Here is a 24,116-nt window from a genome sequence, read left to right on the forward strand (position 1 = left end):
AAGATAACTAAAATATTAGTCTCTAAAGCTTTCTTACTTACACGATGTCAAAATGCTTTACTTGTGTTTCTTTCACTGCAGTAGTTCATTTTCTCACTTCTTAAAATGAATGTTTTCTGTTTTCCCCAAGTAAAAGAAATGAAGAAAAATTAAAAGAAAGATAGTAACTTCCTGATCTAATTTTTGTACTAAAAGTCCCTCTTAGAGTCTAGAAGAAAAACTAACATTTCTTTAATGCCTCTTATGTGCATTAAGGGAGATACTGTATAAATAATATATATTATGTCATTCTTATAACCCTTTGAATTATATTTTGGTTTTGGTGTGGAAACTGAGCATTTTGGTAGCTTGCCCAAGGTCTTACAGCTGTCAGATGATGGAACCAGGATCTGATATTGGTCACTGACACCTAACTCTTACCCGTTCTACCCCCAAATTTTAAAGAATCTTTAAGGCTCTTGCATAGTAACTACTCTGTAGACAGTCTTATATGTATTTATTTAATTTAAAAATTGGGCTTTTTCTTCTATAAATTTCAAGTTGGGTAGTTAAGAAAAACTGTAAACAAACAACTAGACTGGAAAATACTCATTTTTATGAAACCTGGGAAATTTTTTAAGTATTCTTTAAAAGTTTGTGTTCTTTCTACCTGAGATTTATCCATACCTTGTTTTTCTTAAGTTCCATTTCATAACATGGTTAATTCTATTTTGCTATCAGATGTACCTGAAGTATTCAGCGTAGCTAGTAATCCTTCCATGAAGAGATTAATTTAGAACTTGATAGTGTGTAACTCATATATCTGGTATATCTGACATAGCTTTTATAATATTAGTAATATAATATAATGTATTTATTAGTAAACACTTTTATCTGTAATGATTCTATTTTTCACTTTAACATGTGGTTTCTGTGTACCATACTAACCCTTTTACTCTTTTTTTCTTTCCGTTATCTCTTTTGTTTCCTTTTGAATTTTTTTTCTCCTACCTTTCATCTATGCATCGAAGTATTTTAAAGTCCTTTCAGTGCTGGCACATACAGATGCCACCAAATCTGTAAAAGGAGATCGGATGTAGGAGAAGGAAAATAGCCAAGGCTGTTGCTGGTTCAACAGTTGAACAGTTAAAGTGATTCCTATAACTCACTTTAATTTCTTTATCCTGACTTACAAAATTTCAAAGAATAAGACCCTCTTGAAAGAAGAAAAGCCTGGGGGCACCTGGGTGGCTCAGTGGGTTAAGCGTCCGACTTCGGCTCAGGTCATGATCTCTGGGTCTGTGAGTTCGAGCCCCGCGTCAGGCTCTGCGCTGACAGCTCAGAGCCTGGAGCCTGATTCAGATTCTGTGTCTCCCTCTCTCCCTGCCCCTCTACCGCTTGTGCTCTCTCTCTGTCTCAAAAATAAATAAATATTGGGGGGAAAAAAAAGAAAGCCTATAAAAGAAGTTTCATACAAATGGTAATGACCGATGTTCACCCTGAAGTTTTCCATAGAAAAGATTATATTGCTTATTATAGTGCCTCAGTGCTTCCTCACATTTTCCTGTACTTAGAGAAATTAAGAAAAGATTCATGGATATCTCCATTAGGTGTTGTGCTATGAGTCTAACATACAGATTCTTAATTTTTTAATTAATGGCCACAGAAAGGAAGAGCATTATAAATACTTAATTTCAGCAGACTAAAACTAGCTTCCACCTCCTTATGTTTCAGGAAGGAGAGCACGGGCTGGATGAACATAAGCTCCACATGTATCTTTCCGCTTTGCAGTCCTTGATCCCCTCTCTCTTTGCGTTAGTGCTGCAGAATGCGCCTTTCTCCAGCAAAGCCAAGCTTCATGGTGAAGTGCCACAGATAGAAGGTACTGAACTGAACTTGTGGAAGGAAGATGTAGGACATTAGCAGCTTAGCTTCCCAAGGAATTGCTTTTGGTTAAACTTCTAAAAATCACTTTATATGAAAGCATAATTACTAAAATATATGTGTGGAATTTCGTGGTCACAGAGTGTATGACAGCTAGGGTCAACTGCGGCTTCGTCGCTTATGGATAAGCTTCATGGTATTATTTTCTAATATTTGTGCTTTCTTTCCATTCCTAATCTATAGTCATTTTACCACTTTTTTTCCCCCAGTGGCTGAAATAAGTTTTCTTTCATTCATAGAGTTGGATTAATGAAAAGATTCACCTAAAGTTACTAGTGCCAGTTTATGAAGCTTGTCATTTCCACTTTCTTTCCACTTTCTCTCCCCGACCTGTTTCATCTTATTTTCAATAGGGGAAGGTAAATGTAATTACTTTCTTCTACGTCCTTGACAGGAATATAAGCATATGCAACAGAATGTTTTTCTCCAAAGAAGGAATATGACTTATTTTCAGAAATAGGTGAAATTGATAGCAAAGGCCAGTATTCTCTTGTCTCGATGTCCACCTAACCAGTAAGTGACCTCTGACCCACAGCACTTAGTAACCCCACTGCACCCAACCCCCAGGATAAATGGCTGTAGAGCAGCTGTTACTCTGTATGAGATCCCTTTGCAGAGTTTTCAGGTTTGTGACATTGTCCATGTCTCTTGCCAACTTCTGGTAGACAAAAGAATTCTAACATTGAGAACATCAGTAGATACTTAATGTTTTGACAGTTGGCAGTTTTCGTGTAAAGGAAACTGGGAGTGGTTTACCTATAATCTTTGGGATACACGAAGCACAGCGCAAATGTTTGAATGTCTGTTTTACTGGAAAAATTGAGAGTAGATGGGGTTGAGTTAATTTAATATTTTAAAATATTACTGAGGAGAAGGAAAATTCAGGCTTTTAAGCAAAGTCTTCATAAAGCATTCACAGCTGACTGCTTCAGGTTCCACCCCTGCATGTGTTAAGGTTCTTTGTCTGCCTAGGGGCTTTCCTGTCTAATTCCCACTCTTTCTCTTTCTGTCTTGCCATATTGGTGTGCTAGGGCTGCCATACCAAAATACCACAAACTGAAATCTATTGTCCCCAGTTCTAGAAAGCGCAAGGTTTCAGATCACGCTGTCAGCAGGTTTGGTTCCTTCTGACGGCTCTGAGGAAAACGCTGTCCCATGCCTCCCTCCTCGTCTCTGGTGGCTTGCTAGCAATTTCTGTCCTTCCTTGGCGTGTAGATGCATCACCCCAATCTCTGCCTTCATTTTCATATTCCGTTCTCCCTCTTTGTGTGTCTGTATGTCCAAATTTCGCCTTTTTATAAGATGGGTAATATTAGACTAGAGGCCCACCCTACTCCAGTATGACCTCATCTTATCCAATTACATCTGCAATAACACTGTTTCCAAATAAGGTCACATTCTGAGGTTCTGGGGATTGGGACCTCAATGTAGGAGTTTCTAGGAGGGTACATAGATCAACCTATAATGTTTGCCTTCATTCATGTATAAAAATAACTCTTGAATGTTGATGCCAAGCATGTGCTAGGGACTAGATGAAAATTGTCAAAACAACTGCTTTACCATCCTGAATATATTTCTTCCAGGGTTTATTTGACCTTTCTTGTGATTATGTCTTCATCATACCAAAAATAACCTTTCCTTTTTAATTCTTTTAGGCTGAATATGACTCTCTGACTTTTTAACAGCAACCATAAATGTTAATATTATTATGCCCACTTCTTAGTTATAAATCATTTATTTTAAATGAGAAAATATTGTATTCTTACGTAGGGTCTGTATATCCATGTCTATATGTCTATCTATATATACATCCATATATTTGGGATAGAACTTATGATAAGTGAAGATTTATTTTCTCTTATATAATAGAAACACAAATAGTTTTACTACCAATTTATTTACAGCGGTAACTAATATTTATGTCAGGCACTATTTTAAACACTTGAGATACATTCGTGAATAAAATAGACACAACTTTCTGCCTTCAGAGGGCTTACATTCTAGTGAGAGGGAAATACATTAAAGAGTCGTAATGGCTGTTACTTTGCTGGATAATTGTGACTGTTTTGTTGACAATAAAATGCTGGTATTTTGCTATTCTATTAAAATGACATTCTGGGGACCTTTCTATAGTTCTATATTGTTAAAAATCCTGTTAAATAGAACAATGTTTTGAGACTCCTGAGCCATTCTGTTTACTTACCTGTAATAATTGAGTTATCCAAATAACTGCTTATTTTTTGACATTATTTTGCTTCTCTTGGACCTACCTTTAAGTCTTTAGACCTCACTTTCCCCTGTAGTTAATCTTGACCTATCTATTTGACTTTAAACTGTTCTATTATTTTTCAGTTGTTTATTAGTATTTATGAAGGAATGACATTCACTCTATCATAGTGCAGCAGATTGTGACAGGTGTTATATAACCGTGTTTGAAATTATATCAGCTATGCTTTGACATGATATATTCCCTATGAAGTACAAATATCCCTCGCAGTCCAAATCTGTTTATTCCTGGATTGAGATACAGTGAGAATTCAAGCAGAAACCTCAGATAGTGAGAGGTACCATGTTACCCAAACTCATTTATTTGTTGGTTGGTATATTATGATAGCAAATAGGAGAGTTCAGCTAGCAAGGGATGACCTCTGTCTTTAATATATTGTTAAAAGTCTTGGGCAGCATAAAAAGACGGTAACATCTTAATTTTGTCTTTGAACATTTTTAAAATTATGTGCATTTCATGTTTTCTTACGTTTAATAATAATTATGAAGCCATTAATATATTTTGAGAAAATTCTGTATTTTTGCATGTTTTAGGATATTAGCCTCTATGCAAGAGTTGTTGGGCAGTTAGGAGTTTCTAACAGTTAATGAGCTGTTGGCATGCGTTACCATTTAATAGCCATCAAGAAGTATTCTCTATTTCATTGTCATAAGTAGTCTGGTGGAATTATAAGTATTTCTGTTTTTTTTAAACCAAATTCAAATCCATGTTTCAGCTAACATCTTATCTTTGGGCCAATTTTAACTTAACCTAAATGCAATTTTACTCTTTATTAGCAAACTATTTCATTACAGTGTTCGTTTACTATAACTATTTTGTCTCCTAAAATCTTAATTTTTGAGATGTGTTAAATTTGTTCACATGTGACAGGAATTTGTTTCACTTTTTAAAAAAATTATATGATTAACATATTTCAGTTTTCTATTTAAAGTTTATAATAAGCAATTAAATATCAAGAGACAGAGTCTTATTTTCCTTTTCACAGAATAGTTAGCTTCACACACTGCCACTTTTCACATGATTTATTTTGCTTCTATTATTTATAGTGACTAGGTTCCCTCGGCCTATGTCGCCTCTTCAAGATGTGTCTACTATAATTGGAAGTCGTGAGCAATTGGCAGTGCTCTTACAACTTTATGATTACCAGCTGGAACACGAGGGTACAACAGGCTGGGAGACTTTACTGTGGGTTGTCAATCAATTGTAAGTTACTGCCTTCATATTCATTTGGTACGCCTCCATCAGTTGATGGAAGATAGCTCCCTATGCTTAGTTTTGGCACTGAGGGACAAAATATAACAAAATATACAAACAAAACAAAAACATAACTTGGCATTATCTATGGTAAACTTCTTTAGGAGAGGAGATTTATACCATTGGATATGTAGGTATTTATCTATGAGGATGGTGCTGCCAGAACATGTCAAAAGGACCTGTCTGCTGCCTTGTTGTTGTCTAATAGTGATGATGTATTTTAAACCACATCCAGATTGTCATTTTTGAAGCTACAGTGGATGCCTTGTTAGCCAAGCACTTAATGTGAAGCATCAAATCCAGTGATCTGTGTCTCATTAACTCCATAGGCAAAACTCTACCGTTAAGGTTCCATGTGTTTTATGGCAAGCAGTTAAAATTTAAGAAGTTTATAGAGTAGAATAGAAACTGAAAACCTTTTCAGAGTATCTCAAACCTCTCCTTTGATTTGCGGTTTTACTGGCTATGAAAAGCAAAGCAGGAGGTTGTTAGATTTGCATTGTTTCAGACATTGGCAAGGAAACAGTAATTTATATGTATCCCCTGCCTATTTTTCTTTCCTTTCACATTCAGGTTGCCACAACTTATAGAAATAGTTGGCAAAATTAATGTTACTTCAACTGCCTGTGTCCATGAATTCTCCAGATTTTTCTGGCGCCTTTGCCGGACATTTGGCAAAATTTTTACAAACACTAAGGTAAAAACTTGTGTTCCATATTTTCTTATTGCAAGAGATACAGAAATGTAATGTGTTAATTAACGCTGTGACAGAGTAAACCAAAGCATGAGCTCTTCCTTTACCTTATAATATCTTAGAAAACTGTGATAGTAACAGAAAATTCTAGTAAATAATCTTCTTATGTTTATTCACGTTTCGATGATTTAGCCTAAACTTGGTTTATATCCAGATTTGGATATAACACCTACGCACTGGGTATCTTCCTAGCAGAGGCCGTATCAGAGGCCTTCACTGATTCTTTGATGTGCTTCTCCTGCCTTCCCATCCACCACACATTCGGGGAGCAGCTGTTTGCTCAGCACACTTTGGTCAAAACCTCAGGCGACTGTGGAACCAGCGTAGCTGCTCTAGAAGCCTTGCTGCAAGACCAGCTCTTAGAATAGTGTGGACACTTGAGATTCATGCTGCATATTTCAGTCGCTGCCAAAACTAGTATTTGTCACATCTGCATATCCAGGTTACTTTACAGTTTTAGATACTACAGTTGGAATGTCCTTAGATCCCAGTTTCATCTTTAATCCATTTGTCTTGCTAGCGTAGTGTTGGGGCAGTTCTTTAGAGCGCTAAGAAAAGCATAAAAAGATACAGTTGTTATAATCAAATGTTAATCAAGACGTTTAAAAGGTAAGAATTTTGTGGAGCTCTTTACTATTAACTATTACTTTACTCTGTGGGTATTTAAACATTTAAAGCAAAACAGTTTGGTATAGCAGACTGGACAAAATTCAGAAAGTGAGTTATAATAAATACTATTATGTTTGTGACCTATAATAATAAAGTTATCTGGGCTTAGCCTTGGCATGCATGAAATGAATAAATTACTTTAGTGTCTTTTTGTTCCATAAGTATGGTGCTGTAGATTAATCTTCAAACAGTGGGCTTCGCCTCCGTTTAAGTTGTTTGTTATGCCTGACCTGCCGCTAAGAGGGCAAAAAGTTAGACCTTGATGCTACTGGTCTAATAATTAGATGATGCTACATCTAATTATTAAATAGAATTTGATTTTATAGTTATCAACATTGGCAAAAATTGTCTGACATCTCCAAAAGAAGGAGCTATTATTAAAAAAAAAAAGTAAGTAGGAGTTCATTTAAACACTTAGCAGTAAGTGGTTGACTTCAGTGCCCTGAAACCTGAAATCTGTGATAATGTTAATAATAAAAAATTGAAATTAGCATTTACTAGCTTAAAAAATTGTAGGTAAATTCTATATTTGATGCCTAAATTTCAGTTTTAAGGAAGTTAAAATTTAAGCAGATGGATATTACATGATGAATATGTTACTTATTGAATACCCTAAATGAATGGAATTTGCTCTTCATTCCTTTTAAATACAGCAAAGTTTTAAAAAATAATTCTAATCATATAATAATATTTACCTAAATAATCTTTCTGTCATGAGGTTTTAAGATGTAGTAATTTCAAGCCCTTAAAGTCATCTTGGAAATTATTTTAATTTAGTGAAGGAGAACAAAAACCCTTCAGAAAATACCTACTGACTTGAATTGATTTTGAAAACATTTTTTCTCTAAAGGTGTTGCTTGTAGTAACTTGACTCTTCTTTTATTCTAAGCCTCTTATGAATTGTTACATCTCTGGGGCACCTCGGGGGCCCAGTCAATTTAGTGTCCGATTCTTGATTTCGGCCCAGGTCATGTTCTCACAATTCATGAGATCGAGCCCCACATCGGGCTCCATCCTGACAGTTCACACGTGCATTCGCACTCTCAAAATAAATAAACTTAAAAAAAAAAAAAAGAATTGTTATATTTCTGATCACTTAAATCGTCCATAAAGGAAAATAAAAAAATAAGAAAATAAATCAATTAATCAGATGAATCAATGAATGTAGTAGTAGTAGCCATAGTAAACATTTTATTTATTTAATCTTTAATTGATCCATGGACTGAAACTTTTTGGATCTTTTCTTTCGGTTGCTTAGGTCAAACCTCAGTTCCAGGAGATTTTAAGACTGTCTGAAGAAAACATTGGTAAGTTCATTTGTTATTACTTTTTTTTAATTTTAATTTTTTTAAATGTTTTTTTTTATTTTTGAGAGAGAGAAAGAGAGAGAGAGTGTGAGCAGGGGAGGGGCAGAGAGAGACAGAGACACAGAATCTGAAGCAGGCTTCAGGCTCTGAGCTGTCAGCACAGAGCCCGACGCGGGGCTCAAACGCACAAGCTGTACGACCAAGACCTGAGCTGAAGTCGGATGCCCAATCGACTGAGCCACCCTGGCACCCCCATTTATTATTACTTTTAAAACAATTGGATATCTTTACTCAGGAAAAAATACTATATTCATTGTGTGCCAATTGTATATAAATGAACTAGCAAGTACAAGTGAAAAGGAAAATTTATTTCTTGGTTTTATAACTGTGTCACATCTACCTCTTTCCCATGAGCTGGTAGTGAGATTCATCTTTATTAATTTGCTTATAAATACCTACCTTCCTTGCAATTAAATTGACTTAAGGCTGAGTTTCTCAAACAGAGTGCTTGTACCCTTGTAGGTTTGAAGTGGTATATTCACAATATTGAAAAATATAGAATAAAGGATCTCTACTTCCAAATTAGTTATTTAAATCTTTTAAAATGAAAACAAATATAGTGGAAGAGAATGTAAGATATGCATATATGTTTTTAAAATGAAACTACATGCTTGAGGGGGCACCCGGGTAGCTCAGTTGGTTAAGCTCTTGGTTTTAGCTCAGGTCTTGATCAGGTCGTCAGATCTAGCCCCACTGATAGCACAGAACCTGCTCAGGATTCTCTCTCCCTCTCTCTGCCCTTCCCCCACTCGCACTCATGCACACTGTTTCCTCTCTCTCTCTCTCTTTCTCAAAATAAATAAACTTAAAAAAAAAACAAAACCCACATACTTGAATGGGCAGTTGCAGTCCCTCTGTTGATAGTTTTCACTCATTTGTCTTAAGAAGTCTAGTTAGAGCACCATCAGCCTAAGAACTTGTTTCCTTGTGGATCTTAAATTCCTGTGTATTTTTCTAGTTTCTACGAATAAATTGTAGAAAATGTTAGAAAGAAAAACGTATAGCCCTCCTTTTTTTCTTTTTTTTTTTTTTAAACTTGGTTGGTTTTGGACATATAGGTAATTATTATCACCGTCCTACCTTAGTGATTTGATTTGAGTGATCTGCAAAACCCATCTTAGGCTGTCCTCAGAAATAGAGATGAATAAATATATCTTTTTCTTCTAAGTTCGAACATGATGAGATTTTTTTTTTGATAAATGCTTCCCAAAATTTATATTATCAGGTGTTAATGTTTAGAATGCCTAATAGTTGGTATTATGTGTTTAGTTGTTAATTCCGATGATAAATTAGTGAGGAATATTTACATATTTTAAAAACTGACAGCTTTTAGAATTATTAGTTAGCTCTAAGTGTTTAGTAGTTCATGTAGGAAGAGATTACTAATCCCTATATGTATAGTCTATATCTATGAATCCAACTTATGTCTGTGTTCCTAACCTCACATTTAACTCTCAACTACCATAGTCACACTCAACCAGTATCAGTAGTCCCCCAAAGAAAAAATTACTCTTACCGAGAGCATAAACAAACCTCAAGTGCTACTTGATGTGAAAATGGAACTCTCATTTTTGCTACAATTCTTTCAGGGCAGTTAGTCAAATTTGTTTATGTACTATTTTCTGAAAAGAATTTCAAACCATATAAAAATAGAAAAAAGTACTAAAATTTGGGGATACATAAAAGCAAACATAAAGCACTTAAAATAGTGCCTAAAGAACAATAAACCAGAGCTGTTGTTGCTATAAATAATGTTATATCATCTCTGAATTTCTTTTTTGAAATCATCTACAGATGAATTTATCTTATTTTACAGTAGTCACAGGGTACTCTCCTGTGTTGGAATGCTTTCCCCTCTTCTGCCTCTGTACTTTGCCTGCATTTTCCCAGCGACAATAGGGTCATCTGGCTGAAAATCCCTATAGAGGATGCAGGAGGGGCTTTGGAACTAGACTAGTACTGGAAACTAGATAGTATCTCATATCAGGAAGCAGATTAAATAATATATATCCAGATGCCACCTTTTAGCTGAGTGCCTTTACCTTTTACCGAATACTACAGATTGAAAGCATAAAAATTTAAGACCTGTTTATACGGACTGGCACTTGGGAGAGTTCAAGAAAGCTCCTTGGGGCGCCTGGGTGGCTCCGTCGGTTGAGCGCCCGACTTCAGCTCAGGTCACGATCTCGCATTCTGTGGGTTCGAGCCCCGTGTCGGGCTCTGTGCTGACAGCTCAGAGCCTGGAAACTGCTTCGGAGTCTGTGTCTCCCTCTCTCTCTGCCCCTCCCCGACTCATGCTCTGTCTCTCTGTCAAAAATAAATAAACATTTAAAAAAAAAAAAAAAAGAAAGCTCCGATTTCTGAGTATGGAAATAGAGTATAGCATCTCATTTTGGTTATTAGAGTTCTTAACATCTATCAAAAATGTTTATGCTACTGGCTTTATAAAAAGTATTAAACTATGTTTTTACAACAACCATGGATATGTATTTTAATCAAAATTCTTTTCCAAAGTAATAATATGCATGCGTAAGCCTTGTAACCAGTTGGAATTTTAAATATAATTTGCATTGTGACTTTTTGCTTTACATTTAAAATACATGCAGATTTTTAAAATTGTTTTAATGATCTTAGATTCCTCAGCAGGAAATGGGGTCCTCACTAAAGCTACTGTCCCCATTTATGCAACAGGAGTCCTTACGTGTTATATTCAGGTAAGAGAAAAATCCTTTTACTAGAAAATGTAAAAGCACCTTCTGTTTAGAAAGATACATAATATTACGCTTTATATTATATTATAAAAGTAATATATATTAACAACATAGATTAGATTAGATTATGGGTTCATGTTACCCATAAAGGAAAACAAAATTTATATATTTCTTTTGTTCAATAAGTAATTTATAATGGAGAGCATATTTGAATAAGTCTTCATTGAACAAATCTTGAACAAATAAATTTAGAGATTGTGTGCTTCTTGATATTTTGTTAGAAGTGTTAGATTGCACTTACTTATCAAAGTTTCATTGTGTTTCATGATTAATTTTTCATAAATTAAATAGCAAATAAAGCACATGTATTAGGTGGAGCAAACTACAAAATGCTGTAGAATACTGTACTCTATTACCATTTTGTGCAAAATACTTTTTAATAATACCTTATTTTTCTTAATTGTTACTACATAATAAATTACCCTAAAACATAATGGCTTATTATAACCCTTTTATTTGCTCATGGGCTTTGCTCAACTTGGCCTCTCTTTTGTGGTCTTGCTGGTGGTCAGTCACTCATGTTGTTGCATTCACCTTTTTGGTTGGAAGGGAGGTCAGCTAGGGTGACTGAGCTTCAGTCTCTGTGTTGTCTTGGGGCCTCTGGGGCGGCACAGCCAGACTTAATACGTGGTGGCTCAGGGCTGCTCAGGGCTCCTCAGAGCGCAAAAGCAGCATCTGCTAGGCGAAAGCTTAGGCTTGGAATTAGCACATCACTCTGTTGCCTTCCCTTGGTTAAAACAAGTTACAGGCCCAGCCCAGATTCCAGAAGAGGGCACGAAATAAAGGCATGAGCCAGGAGGTGCAGTTCATTGGTTGTCACCAGTATAACAAACTACCACATTCTACTTAACCGTTGTTTTAAGGAAATGAACATGGTATATATTAACGTAGATCAGTCATTTTTAAGTGTGAGGCAGCCCCACCAGTCAGGTGAAAGTATGGATTCAGGATAAAGCATTTTTAGAAATTGGAATTTCTTTCCAATTTGAGCATTTTTAGAAATTGGAATTTCTTTCCAATTGAGGAGCACCTGGCTGGCTCAGTCAGTTAAGCGTCCAACTCTTGATCTCAGCTCAGGCCATGATCTCACAGTTCATGAGATTGAGCCCAGCATCAGGCTCTGTGCTGACAGTGCAGAGCCTGCTTGGGATTCTCTCTCTCCCCCCTCTTCACCCCTCCCCTGCTTTATCTCTCTCTCTCTCTCTCTCAAAATAAATAGATAAATGAACATTAAAAAAAAATTAGAAATTAGAATGTGAGGGGCACCTGGCTGGCTCAGTAGGTAGAGCATGTAACTCTTGATCTCAGGGTCATGAGTTCGAGCCCCACATTGGGCATAGAGATAACTTTTAAAAAATAATAAAAATAAATAGAATTTAGAATGTAAGAATCAAAAAGGAAGGCCTTTTTTCCTGAGTTTTCCCCCATTAATACCTAACATTTCTTTTGCCTTTTGAATTCAAAGTATAATTGTACTCTTCTAACAAAACAGATTGAGCTATCTTACAGTTTTAAAATGTAGTCCTACAGTATCACATACCTTTCAACAGAAGCTCCAGTTCTGTTAAAGTAACACAGTATTCCTTTAAACTATTCTTTTCTACCCTGGTTTCGAAGACTGCCTCATAATATGAATACACACACAATCCCTGTGTGTAGGGTATTTTAAGTCCTGTAACTTTAATAGATTGTCTCTATTGTTCTTAAACTCATGAAGATTTAAATCCTAGCATATTGCCAGACACAATACTATGCATACCATTTTCCACTCTCTTTAATTTGAAAAGCTGTGAGTTGAAAACTGTTTTGAATCAAATACATTTTTTTGTCTTGAGATTTCAAAAATGAGAAATAGAATAGGATTGTACTAAATTTTCAGATTAGAAGAATCTATGCTCATTTGGAAGTATGTTTCATAGCTCTTATTTCACACTTCAGGTTTTTCAGATTTACAGTTTGTTTTCCAATTTTATGTATATTTTGTGTTTTGACATAGTAGGCAACTAAAATTGGGTAGAGTCTCTATTCCGACATTGCTCTGATTCTGGTTTGTCAGTGTTCTAAGCTTTACATTAAGTAGACCGTCATATGCCAAAACTGCTCTGACATTGTTCGTGCTGATCATTACTTTTGTCAATCCTTTATTCATTCTATTGTTTTTAATCCTTTATTCATTCTAAATGAACCTGATTATGTAGGAAAAAAAAATGGTTGGTGGCAATCCAGTATTCTTCATAGATCTATTTATTAATATTAATGCAGAAGCTATTTATTGTTGGCCTAATACATCCATAATGACAGAAAACTTAACTCTAATTTATTATATATTTATTTCCTGACAGAATGTCAGATTCCCTTCCTTTATAGACTCAGGTTAATTTAACATACAAAGTGATTTTTTAACCTTCCTAATTTAGCACACTTATTTTTTACAATATATTTCTTAATAAAGTACAATATAAGAAAAAAGAAAATACTGATTATTTTCTGATTATGAAAATGATGGTTTATTAAAGAAAGTTTGAAAATATAGATTATTTTTTTAATGAAGGATATGACTGCAAACAGACAGGGAGGCAAACCCATAAGAGACTCAAATACAGAGAACAAACAGGGTTGATGGGGATGCAGGGGAGAGGGGGAAATGGGTGATGGGCATTGAGGAGGGCACTTGTTCGGATGAGCACTGGGTGCTGTATGTAAGTGATGAATCACAGGAATCTATCCCTGAAACCAAGAGCACACTGTATACAATGTATGTTAGCTAACTTGACAATAAATGATATTAAAAAATAAAAAATAAAAATTTAAGAAAGATACAGGAAAAGAAAGAAAAAGAACACAGTACTCTGTATTTCAACAAGCATGTAGCTTCTTACCACTAAGAAATTGCAAGAATAATTTCTTGGAAACAATTTTCTGTTAGGGGGATAGCTTTTACTAGTTTGTATTTAAGTGCTTAGTGCCAAAATTAGTGGGAACTAAAATTTGTAAAAATAAATTTTAATAAAAGAATATACCTTTGCATTTTCTAAAGCAGAACTGTCTAATAAAACTTCCTGCAACAGCAGACATATCTGTATCTGAACTGTCCAATGAGGAAGCCACTAGCCACCCGTGGCCATTAAGCACTTGAATTGTAACTAGTGCTACTAAAGAACTGAATCTTTTATTGTACTTTATTTTTAATTTAAATTTACATAACTGCATGTGGTGAGTGGCTACCATAATGAACAGCACAGGTCTGAGGATCTATGAATCAAGATAGTCTTTGTCCTTTTACCATTGTGATCACAGATAGATAAGTTTAATACGTATCTTTAGTTAAAATGCTTCTGAGACTGGATATTTCCCCACATTTGATAAAACTTTATAATTATAGATACGAAATTAGTATTTTAGTTCTACTTGATTGCTTGGAAATTCATTATCAGTCTTTATCCTCTGTAGGAAGAAGACCGAAAACTGTTAGTGGGATTCTTAGAAGATGTAATGACCCTGCTTTCATTATCGCATGCTCCTCTTGATAGCTTGAAGGCTTCTTTTGTGGAACTGGGGTAAAAATCATAGCTTATGTTTGTTTTTTAATTCATGTAAAGTTTTTAAATTGTATTTATAAGATACATAGTTTGAGTCAAAAAATATTGGCATCCACACCAAATCTTTTGGTTTTGAGGCCTAGTTTTTGTCCTTTTAGTGTTTGGTTTTTGGTTTCAATTATTTGTACATTCTCAATATTTTGTAATCAATACATTGTAATAGAAGAGTAGGGGAAAGAGTATAGACATATGTTTTCTTTGAAGCAGCTGGAGAAATAAAGTTCAGATTTGAAGAAAATTTAGTTTCCCAAAACTGAAAAAGGAGCTCCAAGTGAAAGTTCATTAGCTCCTTTTTCCATCCCATTGCCTTATCCTGCTCATAATCACATCATCTAGCTGTTAATGTCATTTTTATCTCTGTCTTTATTGCAAACAGGCTTGGGCACTTGGTAACAATACAGTCTTGCATTTGAATAGGCCTCACAGCCAACTTCTCCTTCCATGTCAGTGATTTGAGTTGATCTGATTTGATCCCACAATAAACATGTGACATAAATAGGACAAGTATTGCTTCCCCAATTTTTATACATACAGAAATTAAGACCCCCAGAGGTTGTAACTTACCCATCTGACTCAGTCCAGTGCTCTTTCTTTTTTTCCTCCTGGGTAAATTTTCTTTTATTTTTTATAATTTTAAGTTGTATGCTATTAAAGAGTTGAGATTTCTATCAGAATTGTAAATGTTTACAGAACCTAAAAGTATAACTCCTGAATATGCTAAAAGTTTGTAGCTTTGTAAGGTGACTTCCTTTTTTAAAGAGTCTTGGATGTAACCTGTTAAACCATACAGAGTAATTTCATATTTTTTGCCAATATTTTTATCATTAATATTACTTACAAATGTAGTATCTTTCAGTACACCAGTGAGACACTGTGGCCCTCACTTTTAACACTGAGTTTTTTCTTTCAGTGCAAATCCAGCCTACCACGAGTTATTATTAACTGTTTTATGGTATGGTGTTGTCCATACTTCGGCACTTGTGAGATGTACTGCTGCTAGAATGTTTGAGGTATGTAAACAAATTGCTTCTCTCATTTCTAATTATAATGATTTCCTTTGGAAGATGGAGAAGGGAATGTTTTTTTTTTTATTAAAGGCTTTGCATACTATGTTATGTTGATGTATATTTTATGGCATTGAATAGTATCTAGTTGTGTACTGTGTGATGGGGCAGAAATTTAGCTTTGATATATTTAAGAATGTTTAAATATTGGTTAATTGGATGTTATTGGTCCCTTGGATGTTATTCTCAGTTCTACTTCTTAAATTTTCTTTTAAATCTTATATTAATTTCCATCTTATATAAATCTTTCCTGACTATACTTTTCTATTTATTGAGATAAAATGGCTACTAAAATAAACTAAAACAATATAAGATATATTTAAAGTTATAAAATATAGTTGGATTCATGAATAACTTTAAAAAATCAATTATTGCAAATATGGGGATACTTACTTTGTTGATTACTCTACTTGATTATTTCCTCACAAATCATGTCTGGAATAACATCCCTATACATTAACTGTCCATAGACTTATTAGGAGAGAAGAGACTGTTCATATAATTCAACTGGATTTTCTTAAAGTTGCCACCTACCCAAATTAAGTATGAAAATTGAAATGCCTATCTTTTGAAATTCAAAATATCCATCATAGAGGAAATTATGCCATAGCCTACTTTATTTATTTATTCATTCATCCATTCATTGGTTTATATTTCTAGAACTTGTATTTGAAGACAAAAATTAATTTAGAGTGTTCTTTCTGCTCTTGAGTCTTGCCATAGAGCCTAACTGCCTGGGTTCAGTGTCTGTCTCTGCCACTTAATGGCAAGTTCAAACTTCTCTGTGCCTCAGTTTCCTCATCTACAAAATGAAAATGATAATAATTATCCATCTCAAAGGATTTTTGTTAATATGAAATGAATTAATACTAGTAAAGCCCTTAAAACAGCATCTGGCACATAGGAACTTAATAAATGTTAGGTATCATTATCATTATTTTTTTTTTCCTTATCATGCTGTTATTTCACAGAGTAATATAATAGTTTAGAGAATGTATATATATCCAGGCTAAAATTATCCCTAATATGCATGTGATTCTTAAAATATCTGAAAGCGTTTATTTCCATAAAGAGAATTGGATAATTCAATTCTTCCTGAATTTCAGAGTTTTTCCACAATTTAAGATAAATTGCCATTTGAAGAATAGAGCACTGGTATGTTTAAAATACGTACCTTCTAAAACTTTTAAATATATAAAATCGATGTGTGAACTCTAAAGAAAATTCCAGTCTTACCAGGAAGTTGAATATCCTCTGTCCATGTTACTGCCTCAGTTATTGTACATATTTGATTTAAAAAACTATAATCAAGTGTTCTTTGTGAAGGTGAATGCCAAACTTAAAATTCAGATTGATCTGTAGTAATAAGTTCCTGTGAGTATAAATAATTTTTGATTATTCAGTATGCTGAAAAGAGTCATCCGTGAAAGAAAAGTGCATCCTTTTATATAAAGAACTGTGTCTTTAATACACTGTCATTATAGGATTTTATTCTAAGACGCTAAAAGCTACTTCTTTCTCTTAAACCATTTGCTTCTCAAATTATGTATTCACTGGTAAGCATACCATATAAATGAAAATAATTTAAATAAAATGAAACATCCTCTTTTTATTTGTTTTTGGGTTCTTTCTGCCTTATTTCTTATATGTGGCTTTTGTCTGGTTTTGGTTTCTATGTTTGCAATCAGTGCTGGTTTGGAAACTATACCTATGCTTCGGCAGTTTTCAGCGTTCTTTCAGGTTGATTATGAACTTGAGTCCAATTGAGAGAATTATTTCAATATTTTTTCCAACTCATTTGTGATAAAATTTTTTTCAGTGATCATGCCAGTAAAATCATCAGTAGAAAATATTAAAGTTACTTTTGTTGTCAGTGACTCTTATAGTGAGCAAAATTGTATTAAAAAAATAAGTATATTTCAAAAGATTTTTTTTATACTAATACATTATAATTTACAGTTGTGCCTGCTTCCCCTCGCCCGCAATGAGTTAATTCAAAATAAAAACATAAAAAGCAGGACATTTAGGGTCACTTGGGTGGCTCATTCAGTTGAGTGTCCGACTTTGGCTCAGGGCCTGATCTCACAGTTCATGAGTTCAATCCCTGCATCAGGCTCACTGCTGCCCATGCAGAGCCTGCTTTGGATCCTCTGTCTTCCTCTCTCTCCTCCCCTCCCGTATTCACACCCTCTCTCAAAAATAAAAATTAAAAAAAAAAAAAAAAAAGCAGGACATTTATAATAAAAGAAAATTTTTTATGTGAGACCGGAAACTATTGGGAAGAAAGCAAGAAATGGATCTACCAGGAACATAACATGAGACACTTAGTGAAACTGAACACTAAATGTAGCTCTAAGTTTTCAGACAGCAGGACAAAAAGGGCAAACCCAATTTTATTATTTTCATTGTTAAATAATAGGCCAACGTATTACTTTTGGAAGTGACAGGTTATTATTGAAATTGATTTATAAGGAAACTTTATCATGTGACATAATGGATTTCCCAAAAGATGCAGAAAAGAACTTCATCTAATGATTTCTCCTATCAGTCATAAGGAAGCTAAGCCTGTAACAGTAGGCCACCTCAAAGAAGGCCTGGGTTTGTGAGACAGATGTGACAGATTAGAGTCCATTTGCTAATTTGGCTTTTTATTGCCTCTAAAACCCTGGACAAGTTACTTAACTTGTTCTCCAAGGCTCAGTTTCTTCTTCATCTGTTAAAACATTGATAATAATTGTATTTAGCTCATCAGGTTTAAAGATCAAATGATACATTGTACATAAAGCGCATAACAATCGATAACTCTTAAATTTTACTTTTTGATTTTCTAGCTTAATAAAGAAATTACACTTCAAACTGCAGAGCAATGAAAATTTAACTCGTCCCCTAGATTAGGCCTCTTTTTTTTTTTTTTTTTTTTAATGCTTTTTGGCTGGCACAAGGTAGCAGACATTTTAAGATACACTTTACTGATTCAGATCTAAGCTATCTTATTTACAAAAAGGTACAGAGAAGAAAGTTTTATTTAACAGTATTTGAACTTCTCTCCCCTATTTCTTTCTGCCTGACCTCTGGAATGTTTAAGGTAATAGCAAAAGTTCTTGTGTCATTTTATTCCAGCCTAATTATCCATGTATTTTTATAAAATTTAGTTCAGAATATTGAAGTAGATTTTAAAGGGAATCAGTTGTTGAATGGTAACAGATTATTGTCAAGTTAGGAATCTTCACATAAAGTGAGCTCTGCTGTCTCTGATACGGCGTGTGGGAAGAATGTGTTAACAGGCACACAGTGTTGGGTTTTTGTTACAAAAATTCCACAGCCCCCTCCATCTTCCCCGAGGCCTAGTTCCACTGCAAGGTGACCAGATTGACAAGCATTTAGAAGTAATTTGTTTTTAAATTCTGACATTGAGAATGTAGGATTAGGATGCTGCCCTTTTATTTTTTTTATAATCTTGTTTAATGTGTATTTGAGAGAGAGAACATGCATGAGCGGGAGGAGGGGCAGAGAGAGAGGAGAACCAGAATCTCGAGCAGGCTCCACACTATCATCACATGGATCCCTACATGGTTGTCAACCTCCCCAACCAAGCCAAACTCAGGAGTCAACGCTTAACTGACTGAGCCACCAGGCACCCTAGGATGTGGCCCTTTTAAAAACAAAATGTATAACGCTCCAAAATATTGTCCTCCTGTTCTAGATTTAGGGTTGGTTGCTAAATGAATTATTTTACCATTAGGTTATAGAAATAGGTCTAAATGTGCTTATCATGTTTATTTTCTTATTCATTTGAGCTTTTAGAGAAATGTAAAACAACAAACTGTAAAGGCTAACTACTTGGAGCAGTCAAAACAGTTTTTTAATTAATAATTTCTTTTTTCAAATATATCATAAATCTTATATCCTTGTAGTACTCATAATTAAACTCACATTTCTTGAATGCCTAATCTTTGCAGACACAATATTTAGGCATATTTTGTACAGTTAGTAGCACAATGATCCTTTAAGGTAGATAACAGTGTTACCATTTTCAGATGAGAAAACTGAGTTTCAAGAAGATTATGTAATGCATCTAAGGCCACATGGCTGATAAGTGGAGAGCTAGAGTCTGAACCCAGATCTAATTCCCACATGTACTACTTTCCACTCGGGCTGCATTATGTGTCTTTGTACCTCAAAAGAGAAAGCTATGTGATGTAAAAGGTTGGGAGTTTCCCTGTGATTTTTAAGTTGACTTGCCGTAGAACAATCAGAAGCAGTTTAGTGGTGGCTGCTAGCCATTTGAGTTTGGTTTAAAAACAGTCCAGTTTGTACCTTGTTGGTCATAATAAAACGACACCAGATTTTCTTCAAGAATTTTAACCATAGAATACAGTATATATCTTCTTTTTACCCAGAAAGAAAGAAAGAAAGAAAGAAAGAAAGAGACAAAGAAAGGCTTTCTTTTAAATTGCATTTTAATCGAACATGGAAATTGCATGGAGACTTTGACCAAAAGTACAAACTGCCATTGAACTGGTGATACACTCTGTTTTTGTGTACTGCTAAGCTATTTAAGCTTTGTTTTCCTCCCAAGCATTCTCTCCCTTTATTAAAGCACTCTAGTAGCAATATTTGCTTAGCTTCTAATTTTGGTTTTGCTTTTGTGTTTTCTCTCTTTCTCTTGGTCGTTCCTTTCTTCTTCCCATGGCACTGTGTTTGCTCTTTCCATGCATCACCTGTGAATACCCCCTGCGCTGACCAATCAGCTGTTGGTGAAGGGGGTGAATGAAACTCTGGTAGCTCAGAGGGTTGTTCCTGCTCTCATTACTCTCTCCAGTGACCCTGAAATGTAAGTGTCATCCCTGCCTTTTACATTCAGCATCCCTTTCAAAATGTGCCTATCAAGAAATAACCATCAGCTTTTCAATTCATTAAAGAATAGATTTATCTCTTCAAAATAATAATATTGGATTATGTTCACTTGATTTTAAACTTTATTATACTGTTCATGTATCTTTTTTTTTAAGTCAACCTTCACATTTGGAGGCCATGTATTGAAAAGAATACATTAATAGTATTCTCAGTAGACATTTCCTAAACTTAAAATATGCTGATGGACTATTTCTTCCAAGCCAAGAAAGGATGCTCTGCTAATCTCACTAACATGTTGTTACCAGTAAGTATAGTGGCATGAACCAAAGGCTTAACATTTTAATGTCTCGTGTGGGTGACTAAACCAAGAAAGACCAATGAGTCTGCCTGCCCATCCTCAGTCACAGCTAACCCAGTTCTCATTCCAGTTTACCAAACCATTTTTTATTGCATGTTGACTGGTTTACAGCTGACTCTTCGAGGCATGAGTGAAGCGTTAGTTGACAAGCGGGTTGCTCCGGCCCTTGTTACCTTGTCCAGTGATCCTGAATTGTGAGTTCCACAGACTGCGACCTTAAGTTATCCTGTCTGTCTTTTTGAGCATTCTTCTTGGTCTGCTTTTTTTTAATTTAATTTGTCATTGCTAGAGACTAATACAGTATATTTACCTTATACTTAACTGTGATACACATTTTAATAATCAGCTTTTCATCTCAAAGAAAGTTTCAGTTTCTTTCTTTTTTAATTCTAACAGCTCTGTCCGGATTGCCACAATTCCGGCCTTTGGCACTATTATGGAAACGGTTATTCAAAGAGAGGTAGGAAATGATTGAAATTTATTATCTATGTACTGTTGAGGTGATGATACATTATCATCCATGCACCCAGTGGTAGGGGGAAGGGAGTATTATAACTTTTTTTTATATCTCTTAGTTGGTTGTGGGCCAGAGGAATATCTCAGGATTTGAAAACATGATAGCCTTATCCAAAGTGTATTTTCATATCCTAAGGAAATCTGTAGTCTATCTTCTCAATTAGAGAATTAAGTGCAAGCCAACTCCTAGATGTTCTCTTTTAAGCCTAGCTGAGTATTGCAGTCTTAGGTAATCCTTCAAACCAGATCTAGTTCCAAAGCCTTCCATTATCCAATAGACTTCTGGATAGTCTTACGTAAATTCCTGATTGCCAGTTTACCCAGATTTGAAGGCAATTTGACTGATAGCTTTAGGACCACAAACCTATCTCAGTTTTACAAATGGAGGCTAGAGGGCACCTCTGTTCTCGTAACTGTGATCAGTGATGTGCAAGTCTAGTGGGCTGGTATCCTCTTGTTGTAGTGCACATCACTGTGACCACCCTCTGTCACGTCCACTGCAGGAGATCATCAAGGTCTTTCTGAAAGTGTATTTTGATTTAGAAACTTGTGATTTAGTTTCACGGGTGTTAGGTTCTATCTGCAACATTAACTCTAAGACACTTCTCAAAATTAGTATCAGAATTTCATTCTTTGTTATCAAATTGGACATGTTTTTATACAAACGAGAACCCCTACAGATTAGAAAATAAGTCATCTGTGGACATAGTACATAGCCACTGAAATGGAAATACACATTTTACCCCCCAAAAAAGAAACACTATTTTATGAAATTCCTTTGTCATACAGATTTTCTAATAATAAAAATTAAACAACTTTGTTACTTATGGGGTGGGAGGGGGGAAGTTTTCCATTTTTCCCTTATGTATTTCACTGGTGAAGCAACATTAAAAAATATCATTCTGCAAAGCTTGCAGTCTTGGCAGAATTTCAACATATTCTTAAATCCTAAAATAAAAATGTCTTTTAGGGAAATGTGAGTAAGATATAAGTCATTAATGACTCATTGCTTTCAGAAGGTGAATAATTGGGTAACCTACTGTGATTGGTTTTGAGAATTAAAATTTAGGTACAAAATCACTATAAATATTGTTTTTCTCTAAATACTGTGGGGGTCTTTTGTTTCTGTAGTTTTTAAGGGAATGTTTGTATTTTCAAAAAATAAAGAAAGAAGAATCAGCAAGCATAAATAAAAATGTGTTGTTTAATTCCAGGCTTCTACTGTCATGTTGATATAAATCATTTGAACCCATGCTGAAAGCCATGTTTAATATGTATCTTTCTCTTTAACAACTCTACTCAGTTTTTAAAATTATTTGAAATAACTGTAAAATATCTAATTTTAAGTTGCTGGAAAGAGTGAAAATGCAGTTGGCTTCTTTTCTGGAAGATCCTCAGTACCAAGACCAGTATTCTTTGCATACAGAGATCATAAAAACATTTGGTAGAGTTGGGCCTAATGCAGAACCAAGGTTCCGAGATGAGTGTAAGTTGCATTTTTTACCCTTTTTTTTTTCCTGACTTGTAACGTAAGATCAAAACCAGAAGCTCCTCTCAGGATTTGTCCTATATTAAAACTCTCGTACACTTTATCTTCTGTATACTGAAAGGTAAAAGTGAACCAAGCTGATTATTGTGAACTGATCAGTAATACTATTTATTAACGGATGGGTTTTATACGATACACCGATTGTTGTAACACATATGAAAAGTACCTCATAAACACTTTGAAGTCATTTTTAAAACATTTTTAAATAACTGAATTTCAAAATACTGTGCTGAGTTGTATTCAGAGCTTATTATTTAACTCTCATTTTTAAGGAAATTTTTATGTGTTTCTAGACATGTTCTTATGAAAAATGTGCTTTTCTTGCACTTACTGTGCCATTCAGCTATGATAAATGATTTTGTTTTATTGCATAGCTTTTTGATCTACTAAATGATCTGCATGATTATCTGCTAAAGCATTTTCTCTAGTTTCTATAATACCTCTTTTACTGTGGGCCTCAGCCTTTATGACAGTAATTTCCTTTAGTGGCATCAAATCATCCAGTAATTATTACTCCAAAAGCTTGTCAGTTATCCCTGCTGTACTTTAGTCCTTTAATTTTTAGCAATTTGACATGCTCTAGAGAGGACCCCAAGTTTGGCTTCTTGAGTCATTTTGGTTTCTAGTACAAAATTGGATTTTCCCATGGTCTAGTTGTTGCATATCCAGCATGATATTTTTAATATACAAAAAACGTTGTTAGGATTTGGACAGCAGTGTCCAAAAGGTCTGTGGAGGGCATGACCCTTACTGAACTACAGAAACGCAATCACGAGATTATTTTTTAATGGGTAATAATGTTGATAACATGAGGAGAAAATAGCAATATTTCACAATTAGTTAACAGGAAAGTGTTGGTATTTTAGTTAGCAATAGGGATAGTTCCACATACGGTAATATCAAATTTACAGGTGAACCTAGTAAAAACTCTGTAGGTACTTTGACCGGCTTTGTTGAGGATGTCATTGCTCTGAAGTGGAGAGACTAAGTCCTGGCTCTTGGATCAAGGAATTGGCTAAATCGGCAATGAGTCTTTGGTGTGTGCCATGTTGTCGAGTTAATAACTCTCTAGAACGGGATCTAACCTTTTTGTGTGTGTTCAAAGGAAAGGTTTATGCATCACAGAGAAGAAAGACATTTTCTTTTCA

At 34.7% G+C, this 24,116-nt stretch overlaps 1 protein-coding gene across 9 annotated transcripts in view; it reads left to right on the forward strand.

Annotated features, from left to right (window-relative positions):
- RELCH (RAB11 binding and LisH domain, coiled-coil and HEAT repeat containing) overlaps positions 1-24,116 on the forward strand; it is a 114,137-nt gene that overhangs the window by 67,737 nt on the left and 22,284 nt on the right. For 5 of the 9 annotated variants that reach the window (XM_027069116.2, XM_027069111.2, XM_027069114.2 and 2 more), the window contains 10 exons: positions 1,714-1,861; positions 5,257-5,413; positions 6,038-6,161; positions 8,146-8,194; positions 10,889-10,968; positions 14,476-14,582; positions 15,535-15,634; positions 20,440-20,522; positions 21,300-21,363; positions 22,767-22,905. In XM_027069116.2, the coding sequence (XP_026924917.1) occupies positions 1,714-1,861; positions 5,257-5,413; positions 6,038-6,161; positions 8,146-8,194; positions 10,889-10,968; positions 14,476-14,582; positions 15,535-15,634; positions 20,440-20,522; positions 21,300-21,363; positions 22,767-22,905 (1,051 nt within the window). Of the gene's footprint in view, positions 1-1,713; positions 1,862-5,256; positions 5,414-6,037; positions 6,162-8,145; positions 8,195-10,888; positions 10,969-14,475; positions 14,583-15,534; positions 15,635-20,439; positions 20,523-21,014; positions 21,098-21,299; positions 21,364-22,766; positions 22,906-24,116 lie in introns of those variants that run through there. The other 4 variants (XM_027069112.2, XM_027069115.2, XR_008291529.1 and 1 more) reach the window with 3 other exon arrangements.

This window comes from Acinonyx jubatus, chromosome D3 (assembly GCF_027475565.1).
Source record: "Acinonyx jubatus isolate Ajub_Pintada_27869175 chromosome D3, VMU_Ajub_asm_v1.0, whole genome shotgun sequence".
Classification (NCBI taxonomy): Eukaryota; Metazoa; Chordata; class Mammalia; order Carnivora; family Felidae; genus Acinonyx; species Acinonyx jubatus.